This window comes from Malus sylvestris, chromosome 7 (assembly GCF_916048215.2).
Source record: "Malus sylvestris chromosome 7, drMalSylv7.2, whole genome shotgun sequence".
NCBI classification, from domain to species: Eukaryota; Viridiplantae; Streptophyta; class Magnoliopsida; order Rosales; family Rosaceae; genus Malus; species Malus sylvestris.
The window spans coordinates 30,747,593-30,766,017 of NC_062266.1; the positions used below are offsets into that span (position 1 = coordinate 30,747,593).

The following is an 18,425-nucleotide window of genomic DNA, read 5'->3' on the forward strand; positions in this document are numbered from 1 at the left end:
CGTTTGATTCAAAGCCTGCGATCAGAAATCTTTCTTCTCCTTCCTCTTCCCTTGGGAAATTGAAAACGAAGAACTCCTGGGTCTCACACAATGGGAATTCTTCGACGTCTCCGACGCCGACTCCAAGGAAAGCCACCACCACTGCTCTGACTTCGAACAAACTGGTAAAGGCAAGCTTGTTGTGGCTGATCCGATCCCCGCCCACTGTCATCGTCGGTGGCAGCGAGAGGAAGATGGGTTACAGAGTCCGTGCTGATTGTTAGTAGAAATGATCCTTACCCGATGATCAGAGGATCCGGAGTGAATTGATACAGAGAGAATCCTTACCCGAAAATTGGACAATGAACAAAAACACAATGGATTGCAGGAAACTAATGAAAAAAACTTGAAAATTTTAAGTTTTAACGAGAAGGATAAAATATGATTTTTTGTTAAAGTAAACTGTACGGATAATTTTTGGTTAAAATTCCCTTCTTTTTTAGGAGAATTAACGAAAAGTCTTAAAGAACTTTCGTTTTAATCAAAATGACAAAATAAAGATGTAAGTGAATAGTATTAAAAGTGAATTTTTAAGATAAAAATGTCATTGACGTTAAAAGTGAACAGTACTAAAAAAGTTTCATTAAGATTTTTTTTAATTTTTATTGTTTTTAGGAGTACACACAATGGTTTCTTAATTGTTTATTTAGGGAAGACAAGTGCCCCAATGGGCTAAGTAGTCATTTTCGGATTGAGCTCTGTATTGGTTTACCGGACCCGGCCCATATTCGTTGCTCTGGTTGCTACGAACTGTTACAGAAGAAGCTAGAAAAAAGGGGGACGACTCAGTCGTTAAAAATCAATTAGAATCAAAACAGCAGAAAATTGCTCCCCAAATCTGGGTGCCTAGCGTTTGGAAGTGTTGATATTTAATGGCGTCCGGCACAGAGAGCGATGACACAGCCGATACTCCACCGCCGTAAGCAAACCCACCTTCTTCCTTTCCCCTTTCACTTCAATTCATCGCTAAAATTTCTACCTTTTCTTTTTGATTCCTGTACTTTCTCGGCTGCCGAACACATCTTGGGTCATTTCTTAAATTTTACCCGTTTGATTGCAGCAGAGAAAGAACTCGCTCAATTGATTGATTTGTGCTTGTAATTGCAGGACAAGCAGTATTTACAAGGACCCAGATGACGGGCGGCAGCGATTCTTGCTCGAATTGGAGTTCGTCCAGTGCCTCGCAAACCCCACTTACATTCACTGTATGTACATATATCTCTTAGTATTTGGATTTTTTCCCTAGAAATGTTTAGTGGGTCTTTCCGTTTGAGGCGGAGCAGCTTATATTTTGTATGTGCAATGCAGATTTGGCTCAGAATCGTTACTTTGAGGATGAGGCTTTCATTGGGTACTTGAAGTATCTTCAGTATTGGCAGCGTCCCGAGTATACGAGATTTATAATGTGAGCGAAAACCCGTCTCATGTGATAGCTTTGTGGTCATTTTGAGCCGATTGAATAGTCTAAGCATTCTTTTCTGAGGTTTTGTGTTTTTTGACCCTCGAAGTATTTTCTTGTAATTGTTCAGGTATCCTCATTGCCTGTTTTTTCTTGAGCAACTTCAAAATGCGAACTTTCGCGCTGCAATGGCACATCCCGGAAACAAGGTCAGTTTCTGATGCATTTTCTCCCTCGAATTTTAATGGTTTGGAACTATATGTTGGAGCCAGCAGTATGTTCATCTGGTTTTTTGTGATTTCTAGGAATTAGCACATAGGCAGCAATTCTATTTCTGGAAGAACTATAGGAACAACCGTCTGAAACATATTTTGCCGAGACCCCTTCCTGAACCTGTTCCCGCACTTCCTCCACCTGCTCCACCTCAGCAAGTTGTGCCTCCCGTTCCACCTGTTCCAGCTACAACTGTTTCTGTGACAGCAACTGCCCCAGCCCCTTCAACTATGCAGTATTCGATGCCCCCCGGGTCTGCTCCAAAAGTTGAACCGAGGAATACTGGGGTTGATCGAAGAAAGAGGAAGTATGTTAATTAACTTTATTTATTTGATGCTAACTGTATTTTGGAAGCACAAGTTTTCCGCAATTTTTAACCAAAAAGACCAAACTAGATCAGTTTCCTGATTTATGCGTGTGGTTATTACTATAGGAAAGACGGTTAACTTGACAATATCATACATAATAACAGCAATGGAAAATAAATCAGGCGAGGTGAGTTTTAATTTCTTGGTCTTCAGACTTTTGAGATTAGCATTATGACAATCTTTGGTAACCACCACTTCTGCATTTTCCTCTTGTTTCTTTGATAGTGATTAGCTAATTCACGAAATCTTTCCGCTCTTTGAAATTATTGGTTAGCAGATTAAGTTGGTATTACTTTATTGTGGCTTCTCGGGGTTTCCAGGGATCCTCACTGCCTGTTCGGTGGTCCCCTTTCTACATCCAATCATTTATTGAGCCTGGTGTGGAATCACCATCATTAAACATTCATTGTTGGTCTGGCTGCTGGTCTAGCGATCCCTCCGGGGTCCGATAGCGACTGGTTTACAGCAAGACTCTCTTTCTCAAAGGCTCTGTTCATGCTAACCCCAAAGAGTCAAGTCACTTGTTCACGAAATCTTTCTGCTCTATGAAATTATTGGTTAGCTGTAGTGTTCAGTGACGTGTGTATTTCAATCTGCACATTCCATCAGATTATATAATTTTCACTGCCAGCGGAAAAATGGGGAGGAGAACTGAAAAGAGTCAAAAGAAGTTTTCTTTTTCTTATCTTTCATACTTCCGTTTTGTCTTTCTCTTTGGGAGGGGATGGGTGTTAGAATACCACAGGGGAGTGGGAATAGTTCCTGGGGCAAACATCGAATTGTGACCAGGTCTTGTGAATGTCACTCCAACTGTTCATGGTTTTTTGTTGTAGTCTTTGTTCCCCCTCCCACCTATATATGGCAATGATGATATGTGCTCTTGTTAAACTACACCTCTCAGGATGAGAACAGCTACTCTGCAGTTGTTCGTTGAGCAGATCTAATTAAAATCTGAGCCACCTGGTGGGAGTGAGTTATAAGATGTTTATTTCATTGACGTCAAAGTTGTACTAGTTTGATGTTTTCAAGTAGATGGAGCTACTCTATTGCATCCTGGTAATCTTGCCGGGCATGATGCATATTTTTGGGCTGGCTTTTTTCTCATTTTCTGTTTCGGTTGGGAAGGATTGGTGTAGGGCACCTTAATTTTTGTCTGGCCTACACGTTGGGAAAATCCTGTGTTGTAAGGGGACCTTTGTATCAATTTTTTTGCATAACTTTCATTTAAATTAAAGTACATTCACAACTATTCTGTCACTGTATTTAAGTGCAATGGTATGTTTACCCTAATGGCTGACCATTTGAGACTAGGGACGGTCTGCGGTTTTCTTTACCCAGTGGCAGAATCTTGGCACTTTTAATATTTACAGTATTATGAAATCATGGGAAGAATGGCCTTTGGCTGGGACATATAAGTTATGACAGTTCATTTTTTTGTCCATTATATTTCAGGCATTTAGTATGTGTTTTGAAAGTTGTCGTTGATTGTAGGAAAATGGCCAAGAACTGAAGGTGCAGGACTATACATCTTTCAGAGAGATTCTGACATTACGATGTTAGAATCTGGGGCACTTATTATGAGCACGCGCGGGAGTTTGGTGAGATCGTGACATTACATCACAAAGCTTTGAGAAGATCGTTCGGTATTTTCTTTTTTAGCTTGGAAGACGGTTTTGTTTATGCCCTCTAGTAGTTTCGATTGAGTTGAAGATCCGATGAGGTGCCTTGCTAAGGGCCTAACTCAAAACTGTCCTTCGATCGGGTTGTCTATCTTTACTAGTAGTGTAAAATGTACTTTGCTTTGGTTGAGTTGAATGATTTTTCTTTGAATTCGAACTCAAGGATGATATAAAGTGTATGGCTATTACAAGGAAATCTGTTTTTATGGGTCATACATGTGCTCTTGGTTTTTGGATAGTGCGATTCACACGCATTTTTATCTTTCACACACTATGTTAATTTCTTGCCATTGATTTTCAATTCATACGGCCGAAAGTTGAGAGGTGCATGAGAAGTAAAAATGGGTGTGGATAGCGCTTATCGGCGACAAACTTGACTAGTAACTAAGGTAAACAACCAAAGCATCTCAAAAGGCAAAATGATAGATGGAACAGATCAATTTTGTTTCCGTTGGAGCCTCCAAGCCGACGCACCAAATGCCATAACATTCTAAAAATAGTTGTCCTTTGAAAGGACTTGTAAATAAGTTAGTTACGAGTGTTTACCATGATACTCGAGGTCTTGAGTTTGATTCATCCTCTTTACTACCGAGTGTACAAAATGATAGATGTTCTCTAGGTGCTAGCCAAGCAAACAAAGTTTCAAGAAGAGAGAAATCGTACGTTCCTTGAATCCTCATGCATGTGCCTATTTTGTTAAGAGAATCATCAAATCTTGGACCTCTCCGGTCTCCACTTATTTACTAGGTGGTTTTGCGATGAATGTTCAAAGTCTTACGTTATAACATTAGAGCATATTATCTTCATGTTTAGGCTGGTAAGTATGTCCTCATTCCAAATTCTGTCTTGCTGAGATCGAGCTCTCTCGTGATCGACACCTCATTAAAACAAGCTTATTCTAGTACTACATAACGAAGGACAAGGATCCTCTTCGGATCCTTTTTGTAGAGATCCAGAGAACAATCAATTGTGTTTGTTCATCGTATTAGAAATTATTTTAAATTTTAATTTTAAATTGAATATAATCGAGATCAAGCATGCTTCGTTTACTAAATAATCGAGTGTTGGGAAAATAATATTATTCAGATGCATTGCATATCACCTCTTAAATTGAAAGCAAATAAAAAGGACAAAACCAAGCATATCTCTGTCCACGTCATAACCAATACGCGGCGAAACGTCGGTCCAATTTAGTAACCTGGCGCGCGGACTGCCGCAGTTGGTCTCCACCTGGCAAAATCTCATTGGCTGTGGGCCATCTCCCTCCCATTCAACTCTGAGTTGTCGTGACGGGGAATTAACGGGCTGGGATGCCAAATACGCGGGTGACAACTGACAAATACATATACGAAATAAAATGGTAATTAAAAAATAAAATTGTAATTAAAAAATTAAAAATAATTCTCATTAATTAATTAATTAATTTGTTGATGCCATGCACATAAATTTCACGTCAAGATCTTGCCCCCTTAAAATCTGCTAAATTAAGCTGGCTGCGCTTGACTGCTCACTCTACTGACCATTATGCCCTTGCACCTCACGACTCAAGAAAGAACTGATTCAAGTGGCGATTTCGTAAATTCATAACTGTTAATACTAGCTAATGCCTTGACCGAGCTCTAGCTCTTCAATCTTATCCCTATAATCCTGATTAGTGTATCCATCTAAGCACACAAACAGCACTAATCTGTCCCTCTCTCTCTCTACTTTCTCTCTCTAAAATCAGCGGCAGCCTTCGTTTTCTACCACCCCTCTCCCTATATAAGCTCACCAACCACTTCACCCTTTGCCCAACTCTGTGTCTTCATTTTTTACGGTCTCACTTACCCCATTTCACCATTGTTACCGGAGCCATAAGTTACCTTCTTGTAAATTTGAAGTTTTTTTCTGGTGCTTTGAGCATTTCCCATCACAGGTTCTCTCTGTTTTCGAGTTTGATCAGCAGCCATGAATGCCCTCGCCGCAACGAGCCGCAATTTCAAAAACGCTGCGCGTATTCTCGGACTCGATGCTAAGATTGAGAGGAGTCTCTTGATCCCCTTCAGAGAGATCAAGGTTGTTCATCAGCTGTTTTATGTGTCTTTTTTTTTTTTTGGTTTAAATCTCAAATTTTGATTAAGTTGTGTTAGTTTCTCGAGAAAGTTTTGAACTTTTTTTTTTCCTGTGTGTGTTGTTGGATTAAGGTGGAGTGCACGATTCCCAAGGACGATGGAAGCTTGGTGTCGTACGTTGGATTCAGAGTGCAGCATGACAATGCACGTGGACCAATGAAGGGAGGGATTAGATATCATCCTGAGGTGGCGATGATGTCTTAATTTGCTTTTTGTTTTCGTTTTGTTAGTCTTATGTTTTTCTTCTTTTTCATGATCTGGTTGTTGAAATATCATTTAGGAGGGAAGAGTAATGGTTAAAGATGTTAGCTTTTCGAACCCAAGTGTCGAGGGAGGGGGTGGAGTAACGTGTTAGGATTATGATACGTTCAGGGCTCGATTCCCTTCAGTAACGTAAAAAAAGATATGAACTTTGATTCTAAATGGTTTGGCTAAACTGTTCATCTGTAATCACACAAGAAAACATCGGCATAGATTACCGAAATGTACGTCTTCTGTTGGTGGATTCTGTATCGAATTTGTTGTTGGTTTGTTTCTTAAAGGTTGATCCGGATGAAGTGAATGCCCTGGCTCAACTCATGACCTGGAAGACTGCTGTGGTCGACATTCCATATGGTGGAGCCAAGGGTGGAATCGGATGCACCCCCAGGGACTTGAGTTTAAGCGAGTTGGAGCGTCTGACTCGCGTCTTCGCTCAGAAAATCCATGATCTCATTGGAACTCATACTGATGTTCCCGCACCCGATATGGGCACCAATGCTCAGACCATGGCATGGATGTTGGATGAGTACTCCAAATTTCATGGTCACTCACCAGCTGTTGTCACTGGAAAGCCCATCGTAAGTATTCGACATTCAGAAAATTAAGCCAAAAATCGGTTTCCTAGAATTCGATCAAATACTTGTCACTGGAACTGTCTTAAGTTTTCTCTTGTATTTGGGTTTTTAGGATCTTGGGGGATCACTAGGTAGGGAGGCTGCAACTGGACGCGGTGTCGTTTTTGCAACAGAAGCTTTACTTGCAGAATATGGGAAGTCATGCAAAGGCTTGACTTTTGTTATTCAGGTATGTATGCACAATTGATGTTGTCTTGTTTGTTAAGAAGTGAAGTTTCGGTAAGCATGTAAAAGTTTTGAGTTTTGGGTGAACTTTTACAGGGTTTCGGAAACGTGGGATCCTGGGCAGCAAGGCTTATACGCGAGAGAGGCGGTAAGGTCATTGCTGTGAGTGACATTACTGGTGCAGTTAAGAACCCGAATGGACTCGATATTGATGAGTTGGTTAAGCACAAGGAAAGCACTGGGAGTTTGTTAAATTTCAACGGCGCAGATAACATGGACCCTAATGAGGTACTGATACACGAATGTGATGTTCTCATCCCTTCTGCTTTAGGTGGAGTTCTGAACAGGTTTGAGCTTTTTTTCATTGTTTCTTGTACAATGTTGCATTGATTGGAGACATAATCGCTGTCATAGATTAATCTGTTCTAATCGTCTTATTGTAAAGGGAAAATGCTTCATCCGTGAGGGCGAAATTCATCGTCGAGGCAGCAAATCATCCTACCGATCCAGAAGCTGATGAGGTACTCTTACATATTCATTCTTCCGCGATTATAAATACGAAAAAAGATAGTTCCCATTCTGAGATGATCTTTTATTGGTGCAGATATTATCCAAGAAAGGAGTCATAATACTCCCAGACATATATGCAAATGCTGGTGGTGTGACCGTTAGCTACTTTGAGTGGGTTCAGGTGACTGACAGGAGAAACTTTAGCTCGATTTTTCTGAGTAGCATTCGACGATTAGAGACATAATTTTAACACACTGAAATTCGGTTTATTTTATCGCAGAACATTCAAGGGTTTATGTGGGATGAAGAGAAGGTGAATAACGAGCTTCAAAGGTACATGACTCAGGCGTTTCATAACATCAAGAACATGTGCAAGACCTATGATTGTAATCTCAGAATGGGTGCCTTCACATTGGGTGTAAACCGGGTTGCACGAGCCACCAACTTACGGGGTTATGAAGCATAAAGAGCTTCTTCTGTTAGCCTGTTGCATTTTTTTTTTCCCCATAGTCATAGCTGAAGAAGGCAGATTTGAAGCCAGTCTTAGTTTACCTCCAAAATTCTCGGTTCTCTTTTTGCGCGGTTAACTGTTTGCTTTCTTTTAGCAGAATTTGTATTTGATTAGAGGGATTGATTTATTAAGGAAATCAAAATCTGTTTTTCTTGCTCCAAACGTGTCTTAAATGATAAAAGTAGTAGTTGCTGTTCTTATACTCCTATCAGTATTGCTTATGCTAAATAGTTCCATGTGAGAAGACTCTCATAGGCGTGACTTGCGTGCTTTTTCTTCCCATGCACCCTTTGTTTATATTTGGATTTCGATTGAATAAATCAAAGGAGACTCGAGGGACAAAAATGAGAATATGGATGTGTGGAAATCATTTCCCATTCCCAGGAAGCAGTGATGGATCCAGAAAATAGTATTAGGAGGATCAGTAAGAATAGTGCGCGTAGCGCACAATTTTTTTTTACCAAAAATAGCATGCATAGCGTCATTTCATTGAGTGTTGGTAGGCCTAAAGTCATTTGGAAAAACATATTACACACCTGTTAATGTATGCAAGGGGCAGCACCCAAAGTATCCATGTACATGCATCAAGTCTTGGTAGGCCTGAAGTCAGTTGAAGGGCATGTATGCAGCCAACTCTAATCTTCAAAAGGGCAGCACCCAAGGTATCCATGGACATTCATCGAAGTTCGGAGGGTCAACATCCAAGGTATCCATGGATGTTCATCGAAGTTCGGGGGGTCAGCTGACCCCCTTGCCCCTCAATGCATCCTCCATTGTCGGGAAGTGATTTCTTTGGCATTGTCATTTCTGGCAAAGTTCTCCAAAGTGTTGGTTAAAGCAGATGCAGTAAAACTGCCTACCCATAACTTAACTGATAAAAACAAAGGGAAGATAAAGGCATGTTTGATACTCTACTTGAATCTAACTTTTTAAACTCAAAAATAATGTTCAAGTTTTATGCCTTAAAAACGTGTTTGATAGGATTATTTTAAAATACTGAACTCAAGACTAACTAAAAAATATAGTCTAATTTCTAAAAATATAAAATGTGATTTTTTAAAGTTTTTAAATTTAAACTCACTCATTTCCTTTTCTCTCCCTCCTCCCCTCTCACTCCAAATCTCTCTCTGTCTCTTCTCTTCTTTCTCTCTCCTTTTTCTTTTTTACCTTTTTTGTTTCTCCTCCAATCTGCTCTCTTCATTTTCTTAGTTTTTTCTCCCACTCATCTTCCTCTCTATCTCGTCTGATCCTCTCTCTTCTTTCTCTTTCCTTCAATCATCTATTACTTTCTTTCCTTCTCTCTCATTTTTCTCCTTCTCCTACGACCTTCTCTTTTTAGATATCTTTGTCTAGTTTAAGTTGTAAGATTTAAAAAATTTAAATCGTAAACCAATCAAGTTTTTGAGTCTTAAAGAAAATTATTTTTAAGAAATCTTTTGAGAAATGATAAAATTTTTCAAATAAGATACCAAACAAGCCCTAAGCTTTCAAATTCCCAAGCATGGGCTTTCCTCCCCACACTTTCTGCAATTCTATCTACAAACTTCCATTGCCATAGCCTTCATCCAAACTCAAACGTAAAAATCAGAAATAAAAATGTTATCTGAAAAAGAAGAATAGCCTGAAACCTTAACAAAGATAAAACAAAAAATAATACAAAATACACACGACCTTTCAATAAACATCCCAAATCAAGCCGAGTTGGGTTCAAATTTAGTGGAACCGGACCGTACCCGTTTAAAAATGAAACGAGACGGGACATTTAAAAAATGAAACGGGACCTAACTGGGCCCATTTGAAACGGGTCGGCTCCAACAGGTCTGCGGGTCCATTTCCTGATCCAACCTGAAAAACCTGATGCAGAATTTCTGTAGGCAGCTTGTGAGAGACTCTTGGGTTTGTGTTCTATTTCTTCACTGTACAAATTCCTAACTAGAACCAAGATGCAGAACATCCCAAATCTAGAATTTGTATCCACCTAAGTTAGAACCACATGCAGAAGAGCCCAAATCAGAACCAATTCAAGTAAAACTCGACAGATCTCCTCATAAGCTCTCGTCAAAGATCTCAAAAGATGGTGGTCAAGTCGGGGGCCATGTCTTCAAATGTTTGAACCCGCCCCCTGCCCTTTTTTCTGTGTAAAAATATATAGACCCACCCGAACCTGCCCCGACCTGCAAGTTCAGGTCCTTTTGCCCACCCCTTATTACATTGCACTAGGACTCTAATTAATAAAAAGGATTGAGATTCTTTAAAAGAATTGAGATATTTTACGATCTCACATTCCGCAGTCTACATATTAAGAAATTTGGGTTGTAAGATTTAAAGTGAACAATACAGATTTCTCGATCTATGTAAGGTGGGTCAATAAAATAAATTAATGTAGACCATAAAATTTAAATTGAACGATCCAAAATTTATCGTTTCGTGAATTCTGAAGTCAGGTCCAAAATTTATCGTTTCGTGAATTCCGAAGTCACACTTCCATGTTGCATCTCAATCTAATAAAAAGAAGGGAAACAATCCGATGACACGTGAGATTTTTCAATGTGATCGGAATACGGGATGGTATAGTACGTGTTATTATATAAATAACGGAATATATGTATTAAAAATTTAACAGCTTTATAATTTTTTACCATATATATGAAAATACGTAATGTACCAACTGGATTCTTGTTACAATGGAAAATTTATCGGATGACACCAATAAAACCCGCCATGACGATCCGGATAACCCCTTTTCCCGACTTTACGACATCTTTTTCGAAAATTCCAAATCGAATCGACACCATTTCCGATATAAAATAATAACTGTAAACGCTCCAAGCCAAATCGAATCCTCCTCCCTCTTCCCTCCTCCACCGCCGCGTCTGCGACCTCGCAGATGCTAAACCCCCTAAACCCAACCTCTCCTCTCCGCCACCGCAATGTCGTCCTCTCTCCCCAAACCCCCTTCTTCCTCTCCCCCCTCTCCGCCTCCCCTAGACAGCTCCGATGCCGAGCGACGCCTCCGCGAGGCCGAGGACCGCCTCCGCGATGCCATCGAGGAGCTCCAGCGCCGCCAGCGCTCCGCCGCCGCCACTGGATCTCAGCACCACCCGCCTTGCGACCACGCCGCCGACGAGTCCTGCGTCGCCCACGCCATTGGTAATCTCTGCCAGAGCTTTCTCTTGTCGTATGGCGTTCGAGTCGGAATTGGCATCCTTCTTCGCGCTTTTAAGCTCGCGCGCCGGCAGTCCTACTCTTCTCTCCTCGATCTTAAGGTATGGACTGGTATAATCAGTAAAAATATTGTGTTTTCGATTGAAATGATAAATTGCTCAATTAGTGATTGTGAATTTGAATTTCTCTTGCAAATTTGAGAGAGATATAGGATACTTGTGAAGAATCGAAATTGGAAGCTTTTTTTATGCCTCTAGGGTTTTATCATGCACAAAATCGATACTTTCAACAAAATGTTGTTATCCAGCGGCTGTTGAACTTTTCTAGATTGTTAAAATGGGCAATGAATTGAATTTTTCTTCGCTTTTATTGCTTTGCAGCAACTTGTCTCGGAAAAAGATCTCATTGTAAGAGAAGAAGCGTGCCGGATCGGTTTATTTTTTGGTGGCTTTAGTGGTTCATATCATGCTCTTAGATGTTTGTTGAGAAAATTGAGAAAGAAAGAGACACCAATGAATGCGTGAGTTTTCTTCTGTGTCTGTGTGCATGTATGTGTTTGTGTATATGATTTGAAATGTTTTGAAGCAGTCATTCCATATACATGACTTTGTTTTGGGGATGATGGATCAGAATTTTAGCAGGTTCAGTTGCTGGTTTGTCTATTTTAGCATTGAATGACTCAAACCGAAGGCGCACACTTTCTCTGTACTTACTGGCCAGACTAGGCCAGGTAAATGAATGCATATTGTAATTGTATATTTATAGCTGTTCTTCAATAGTATGTGAAATGATTGGGTTTTTGTCCGTGGTTCCAACCTTTTGACCTTTCTTTTCTTTCATCAGTGTGCTTATAATTCTGCGAAGTCTAAGAATAAGTTTCACTTTTGGGGAAGCCATTGGAAGCATGGTGATTCATTACTTTTCTCTCTTGCATGTGCGCAGGTAGCACCTCTCTTTGTTTATTTGTTTTGCTAGTAATTTGTCACCTTTCCCAAAACTTTTCAAATCTTTCTTGTTTTCTTTCTACTTCTCCCTCCTTGTTGTCCAAAATTCTAATTATTTGAAAATTATGTTTCAGGTTATGTATGCCTTTGTAATGCGGCCTGAGAGCTTGCCAAAGTCTTATCAAGAATTTATTCAGAAGACGGGGCCAGTTGCCCAACCCGTATACAAGGCTGTAAGGGATTGCTGTAGAGGCCACCCTGTGGATATTGCCTCTCTATCTGATTATTTGTTTGAGAGAACAAAATCCAACTCTATACGGTTGGAAGAGTATCCATCCATATTTCCTTGTTCGGTTATTCATCCAGACACGAATTCTTGTTTAGCTCATAATGCACGGGCAACATCAGCTACATTTAGGAAAACATTTCCGCTTTACTTTTCTTTGACGTTTGTACCATTTGTTGTTCTCCGCCTACAGAAGGTAAATTCTTCAAACTCAGCCTTTTCTTTTTCATTTTTCACTAGGATAATTCTTCTTTAGCAATGATTGTCTGAAGTGCTGCATTTACCTATTAGTTGTGCTGACCACGATAGTGGATTTATTGCCATCCATGCACATTTGCCTTCAAAAGGCAATTTGATGTTCCATTCTATAAGTTACTTTGCAACTATTTTAAGCTAAGTTCTAACTTTTTAGGAATAGGAGTCTTTTTTGTCATGATATTGTTATATTCATTAGGAGCTAAAAATATATGCTATATTCGAAAATTCCAAGGAAAATCTTGAGACAAATTTTTAATTTTTCTTTCATTTAGTTCATGGAGGCCCCTTCTCGCACATTTTTAATTGCTCTTAAAGATGCTGTTCGCTCAACATCATTTTTGTCCGCATTTGTTGGAATCTTTCAGGTACTTTACTCCTCTGCTTCAGTAATCAGTATTTCCTACTTGTATAATATGTTGGCTACATTCTTAATGTTTCTTTCTTTGTGTTAGGGTGTCATATGTTTACATAGAAAAGTTGCTTCAAAAGACCACAAGCTTGTATATTGGTTTGCAGGTGCAATATCTGCTCTTTCAGTTTTACTGGAGAAAAAGCCTAGACGTGGTGAACTGGCTCTTTATGTTCTTCCACGAGCTGGAGATTCTTTGTGGTATATCTTAGTAAACCGCCACCTTCTTCCAGATATTAAGAACGCAGAGGTACTGTTTTTCTACCATGTCACTTATCCCTAAACTGTGATCATTGAGAAGGAAATCTATTCAGCATTCTATACTTGAATCCTTTTTTCGTTCTCGTTGGATTTGATTGAACAGTTGGCAATTTTATACTATTTAAAAAGTGCATTAATTTACGTTTTTGAATTGTCACAGGTGTTCTTGTTCAGTTTGTGCATGGGAGGAATCATGTACTACTTGGAACATGAGCCAGACACAATGGCTCCACTCCTCAGGGGTCTGATCCGTCGGTTCCTTGCTAGCAGAATAAGCAACCCTGTGTCCTCGTCTAGTAGGAATCCTTCCTACACATACTTGCAAAATCTTGAAGCCATGAAGAAACCGAAGCCCTTAGAGAGTCGTGGTGCTGAATCACCTTCCGAAAAGTATAATCTCGAATCAATACCAGGGCTCTGAAGATTGAGGCGCGTGCAGAACTCCCGACGCCCCATTTTTTCCGTGGAGTTTCACTGAACTTTATATATCGAGACTGAACGTTTCGTTCGCTAATAAAAGAAAGATGATTTTTTGTTTAAAATTGAAGTTGTGCATTGATGTACTTGAATCTTGAAGAAAAAGAGTGATAATGGAAGGCAGTTGCCAATTTTTATTTAGCAGCAGATACATTTCGAAGTTGTTTCCAATTTCTAACCTTTTGAGAGATTTTTTTTTAATGTGCCCCCAACACTGGACGGTACGATATACAAGTAGATGAAAGTATTTTTTTTATAATTGTCTCTTCACTTGTACATTACATATGACGTATATGCTTGTGTTCCTGATGCTCTGAAGATCTCTCCGTTTCCCCTTGTGTATATAACTCAATTACAATTAGGGTTATGATATTTGAGGATTCTGTCCAGATTCTCTTTGTGAGGATCCTTCCGTTGGATTCTTCATAAGAATAATGTTAGGGACATTAAATTTTTACACCAAATTTGCAAACCAAATGATGTGTCATCAATAAAAAACAAACACGTTAATTGACAATTAATAATTCAATCATCTACAACCACATCATTTGGTTTACATATTTGGTTAAAAAAAATAGTCTACCTACCTCTTTAACTCTCCGTCACCTTATATTTTTGGCATAATGTTTTATAACGTTATCACGAGAACTATCCCAAAAATATTTAGTGGTGGAGAATTCATAAAAAGTTCCACTTTTGTGAGAATTTTCTTGGTATTTCTCATTTGTATATATGAAATCACTCTAATTTTGAGATGAGGAGCGTCAGCGAGATTCTCTTGCCATGGCAATTCCAGCCGGATTGATTGTTAAGTTTAATTAATTATAATCATTACTTTCAAGTCACTCTGTATGGTAAAATGTTTATTTTGTTAGAAGTTAGCGGGAAGAAGCAACCTACCCGCGACAGTGCCAGTAAAGACAAACCAAAGGAAAGAGGTGGGGTGAACACTCGACCCAAAGTTCTACGCACCATTCCAAAAAAGCGATAGATCGCAGTGAAGACAAGTGGAAGGAAGGTGGTGGGAAGGTGGAAGAAACAGTGAGATTCTCTCGCCATCGCAAGTCCACCTTTGTATGCTATCCATGTTTATTCTCTTACATAAATGAATTCAAGGGGAATCAATTCTTACAAGGAGCTTAACATAATCTGCACCAGTTGATGGATTCGAGGCTGTCTGAGGCTTCTAAAACAGGAGACATCCAGCTCTTGCACCAGTTGATGGCAGAGAATCCACTTCTGCTCCATAACCTTGCCCTAACTTCCATCGAGAACCCGCTACATGTCGCTTCACTTGCCGGACATGTCGAATTTGTTCAGGAGATCGTGAAGTTGAGACCAGCATTTGTGCATGAAATGAACCACGATGGGTTCAGCCCCATGCACATCGCGGCAGCCAACGGGTATTTGGAGGTTGTAAGGGAGCTGCTGAGAGTTGACCCGAGACTCTGCCGGATGAAAGGAAGAGACCAATGGACTCCTCTTCATTATGCTGCTGCTAGAGGGAGGGGTGATGTCGTCGGAGAGATGGTTTTGGCTTGCCCGGAAAGTCTCGAAGACGTGACTCTGCATGAGGAGACTTCGTTGCACCTTGCTGTTAATAACTGCCAGTTTGAAGCAGTTAAAATTTTGGTTGAGTTGGTCATGGAACTGAGGAAAGACAACGTTTTGAATATGAAGGACAAATATGGCAATTCAGTTCTTCACGTAGCAACCTGGAAGAAACAACACCAGGTTAGTACACTATGATCAACTAGTTTTCATTTGAATTTTTTTTTTGTTCTTTTGTTTTACAAGTCGATATTTTAGACTACTCTAAATGGATAGGGTGATTCTGGGTACAAGAGGGCGGAGCAGTGTGTCCGTCTCGTAACATTCAATTTCGAATTCCTATACCTGAGCAGTTTAAAATATTGTTTTGCCAAAAAACAAAATATGGATTAAAAAGCTCATAATCTTCACAGGTGGTGGAATGGATAGTTGGCAATAGAACAACTCAAAGTGCATTGGAAGTAAACATTGTAAACCAGAGTGGTCTAACACCTCTTGATCTGCTACTAATCTTCCCGAGTGAAGCTGGCGATAGGGAAATTGAAGAGATCCTTCGTGGTGCCGGAGCTTCGAGAGCAAAAGACATACACCATACTCACTCTAATTGTCCCATTGAAACAAATATCCTTCAGCTGCAGCAGCCAAACGACCCGATGGAATACTTCAAGTTCAAAAAGGGCAGAAACTCTGACGACGATCCAAGCGCCACGGTGCTGCTAGTTGTCGCTGTACTAGTGGCCACCACCACCTTTCAAGCCGGACTCAGCCCTCCGAACGGCGGTTTGCACTACACCACTGGATCAAACAAGAATGGGATTGACTGTGGGAGCAATGGTTTAGTAGTTCTCTATATGTTTTTCAACACGATTGGATTTTCGGTTTCGCTTATCATGATCGACTTCCTCACGCGCAATTTCCCTCTGCTGTTTAAGCTTCGATTTTGTATGGTGATGATGTACGGCACGTACACCGTTGCAGTTATCAGCACTGCACCGAAAAGCATGCTGCTCTGCATCACTTCGTCAACTCCATTATTTGTAGTGATTTTACAGTTGTGCTGTTGTATTAATTTGAAGGTGCCTTGGCAAAACCTAATAGGCTCCTTGGCTCCCTTACGCAGTTAGTTATTTTCAGGTCTGCCATTGCTAGCTAGACAGGTTGTTTATAGGTCATTTGCTTGCCCCACAAGTAAATTGTGCCTCTTTATCAAAAGATTGTTCTATGGAGGGTTTAAATCTATATTAGGTTCTTTTCGATGCCTTGAAGATAAGAACTTTATATTTTTCTTGCATTGAATGCCAAAACAATGAACATAAACTGATCAGAAACGATCGAAGCCAGTTTGCAATCTTTGTTGCAAAAGAGAAAAGAAAAAAAGAAGTAAAACAGAAAGTAGAGCGCTAGAAATAATAGTAAAAGCTGAAGGTAAACTGCTTGTAAATACTCGTAAAGTGTTGACCAAAATGACATAAATTGCAGGAAAGGTAATAACTCGAAAGTAGGGCTGGTTCGGTATGAGATACCGAACCAAAAGTGGCATATCAAATCCCGAACCGAAAATTTTCGGGACGAAAATCTCATGACCGATCCTGAACAGAAATTTCAGGACTCCCAAATTTCGGGATTCCAGAAATATTTTCGGTATTTCGGAATTTCCCCAAACTAAAACTGCATCAGAATCCAAATCATCTAGATTGAAATTGAAATCATCTGAACCTGCATTAAAAATCCAAATTGAAATCAAAGACATAGTGATAGTGAATTAGTGAAGATTATGGTGGAGAGAGACAGAGTGAAGAGAGAGACCTACGTCTTCCTCCTGACCCGAGCCCCTAATTCGAAACCCTAACCTTAATTCGAAATCCCAAACACACAGAGAATCACTGGAGAGAATCAGAGGTGGGGATGAAGTCGTGAGGTGTGGTGGTGGCCGGAGTGGAGACAGTTTGTCGGAGTGAGATTGTTAGACTGTGGGTGGCTATTGAGCTTCGAATCCGAGAAAGAGAAGGGAGTCTGAGACTAAGTGAAGGCAGATGAGAAAGGCAAAATGAAATGAGAGAGAGTGAGTATGATGTCGACTCAGTTTTGGATTGAGTGGAAGGAAGGGTGGTTTCGGTTTTGAAGTGAGTAGGGGTGGTTTCTGGGTTGCAGAGAGAGAGAGAGAGAATACGAGAGAGAAGAGATGGAAAATAAGTGAGAGATAAAGGGTTAGGTGGTTTATGGGTTGTAGAGAGACAATACGAGAGAGATGACTGATGAGATAGAAAATAAGAGAGACAAACAGACAGACAGAGTTCTGTCTAGAAAACAAGCACCCGTGATTAGAGATGGGCAAAATACACATGGGTTTAGGTAACCGCGGTTATCCGTCCATTTAAAGTTCACGGTTACGATTATAGGTAACCGTTCTAAACTGTTATGGGTATAACCATTTATCCGTGAAAATTAAATGGGTGGTTATGAGTATTATCTGCGGTTATAACAGGTATTCATTGGTTATGGATATTACCCGCGGTTATACGGGTATCCATTTACCGATTTAATTTAATATATGTAAAAATTTAAAAAAAAATTATCGCAAGTGTTCGAAATTATTAAAAAAAAAGGACTTGATAGCGTAAATGTTTTTTTCCAAATTTACCCCTGACTGAACCTACAATTACTCAGGGACTTTGAACACACAGACACACATACATTCACAAAACAACAAAAATAAAGTGATTAAAAAAAAGTAACTAATTGTGGTGGGTGTGGAAAATGAGGCAACACCAAAAGCCCCATATGCGACAGAAAAAGGCAAAGACAGTGAACGGGCTTGGTTAGGTTCTGTCAGCGGTAAATTGGATAAAAAACATTTACCGTTAGTTGAGCTTTTAATTCAGTCCATGAGTTTTTTTTTTTTTTAATATGGCTTTTAATACATCAAAACATTTACTGTTAGGTTATACGGTTATACAGGTATTACCTGCAGTTATAACGAGTCGATGATGTTTTGTCATTGAATGTGTTCGAAAGTGTTTAGTTTCGGAATATTTTGGAGCTTTAAATCATCTAGTATTCAAGATAATGACTACTTTTTGTTTTTAGAAGCTTTACTTTGTAATCATATGGATTATAATTAAA

At 39.8% G+C, this 18,425-nt stretch overlaps 4 protein-coding genes and 1 long non-coding RNA gene across 6 annotated transcripts; 4 read left to right on the plus strand and 1 right to left on the minus strand.

Annotated features, from left to right (window-relative positions):
• The first annotated feature begins 796 nt into the window (after positions 1-796).
• LOC126629174 (mediator of RNA polymerase II transcription subunit 31-like) lies at positions 797-3,909 on the plus strand. 2 transcript variants are annotated; one of them, XM_050299110.1, is made up of 7 exons: positions 797-958; positions 1,147-1,244; positions 1,348-1,444; positions 1,569-1,647; positions 1,744-2,018; positions 2,145-2,206; positions 3,571-3,909. In XM_050299110.1, the coding sequence occupies exons 1-6, from the start codon at positions 912-914 to the stop codon at positions 2,155-2,157; spliced, it is 609 nt and encodes a 202-aa protein (XP_050155067.1). In that variant the 5' UTR covers positions 797-911; the 3' UTR covers positions 2,158-2,206; positions 3,571-3,909. The 2 variants fall into 2 exon arrangements, with proteins under 2 accessions (XP_050155067.1, XP_050155066.1); XM_050299109.1 differs by lacking the exon at positions 2,145-2,206.
• A 1,598-nt stretch (positions 3,910-5,507) lies between these two features.
• Positions 5,508-8,113, plus strand: LOC126629172 (glutamate dehydrogenase 2-like). Its single transcript, XM_050299107.1, has 8 exons — positions 5,508-5,813; positions 5,942-6,055; positions 6,412-6,708; positions 6,818-6,934; positions 7,027-7,277; positions 7,376-7,451; positions 7,535-7,621; positions 7,721-8,113. The coding sequence occupies exons 1-8, from the start codon at positions 5,706-5,708 to the stop codon at positions 7,904-7,906; spliced, it is 1,236 nt and encodes a 411-aa protein (XP_050155064.1). The 5' UTR covers positions 5,508-5,705; the 3' UTR covers positions 7,907-8,113.
• A 2,583-nt stretch (positions 8,114-10,696) lies between these two features.
• LOC126630396 (uncharacterized) lies at positions 10,697-13,882 on the plus strand. The gene is made up of 8 exons (XM_050300513.1): positions 10,697-11,217; positions 11,497-11,636; positions 11,747-11,846; positions 11,960-12,058; positions 12,195-12,542; positions 12,877-12,969; positions 13,057-13,263; positions 13,435-13,882. Exons 1-8 carry the CDS (start codon positions 10,882-10,884, stop codon positions 13,693-13,695), a joined length of 1,584 nt encoding a protein of 527 aa, XP_050156470.1. The 5' UTR covers positions 10,697-10,881; the 3' UTR covers positions 13,696-13,882.
• Positions 13,883-14,800: 918 nt separating this feature from the next.
• Positions 14,801-16,575, plus strand: LOC126628763 (ankyrin repeat-containing protein BDA1-like). Its single transcript, XM_050298588.1, has 2 exons — positions 14,801-15,485; positions 15,716-16,575. The coding sequence occupies exons 1-2, from the start codon at positions 14,913-14,915 to the stop codon at positions 16,424-16,426; spliced, it is 1,284 nt and encodes a 427-aa protein (XP_050154545.1). The 5' UTR covers positions 14,801-14,912; the 3' UTR covers positions 16,427-16,575.
• Positions 16,576-16,728: 153 nt separating this feature from the next.
• LOC126628769 (uncharacterized) lies at positions 16,729-17,531 on the minus strand. The gene is made up of 2 exons (XR_007625598.1): positions 17,109-17,531; positions 16,729-17,018 (listed from the first exon to the last, which is right to left on the minus strand). It is a non-coding gene; the product is annotated as an uncharacterized LOC126628769 (long non-coding RNA).
• Between the last annotated feature and the right edge of the window lie 894 nt (positions 17,532-18,425).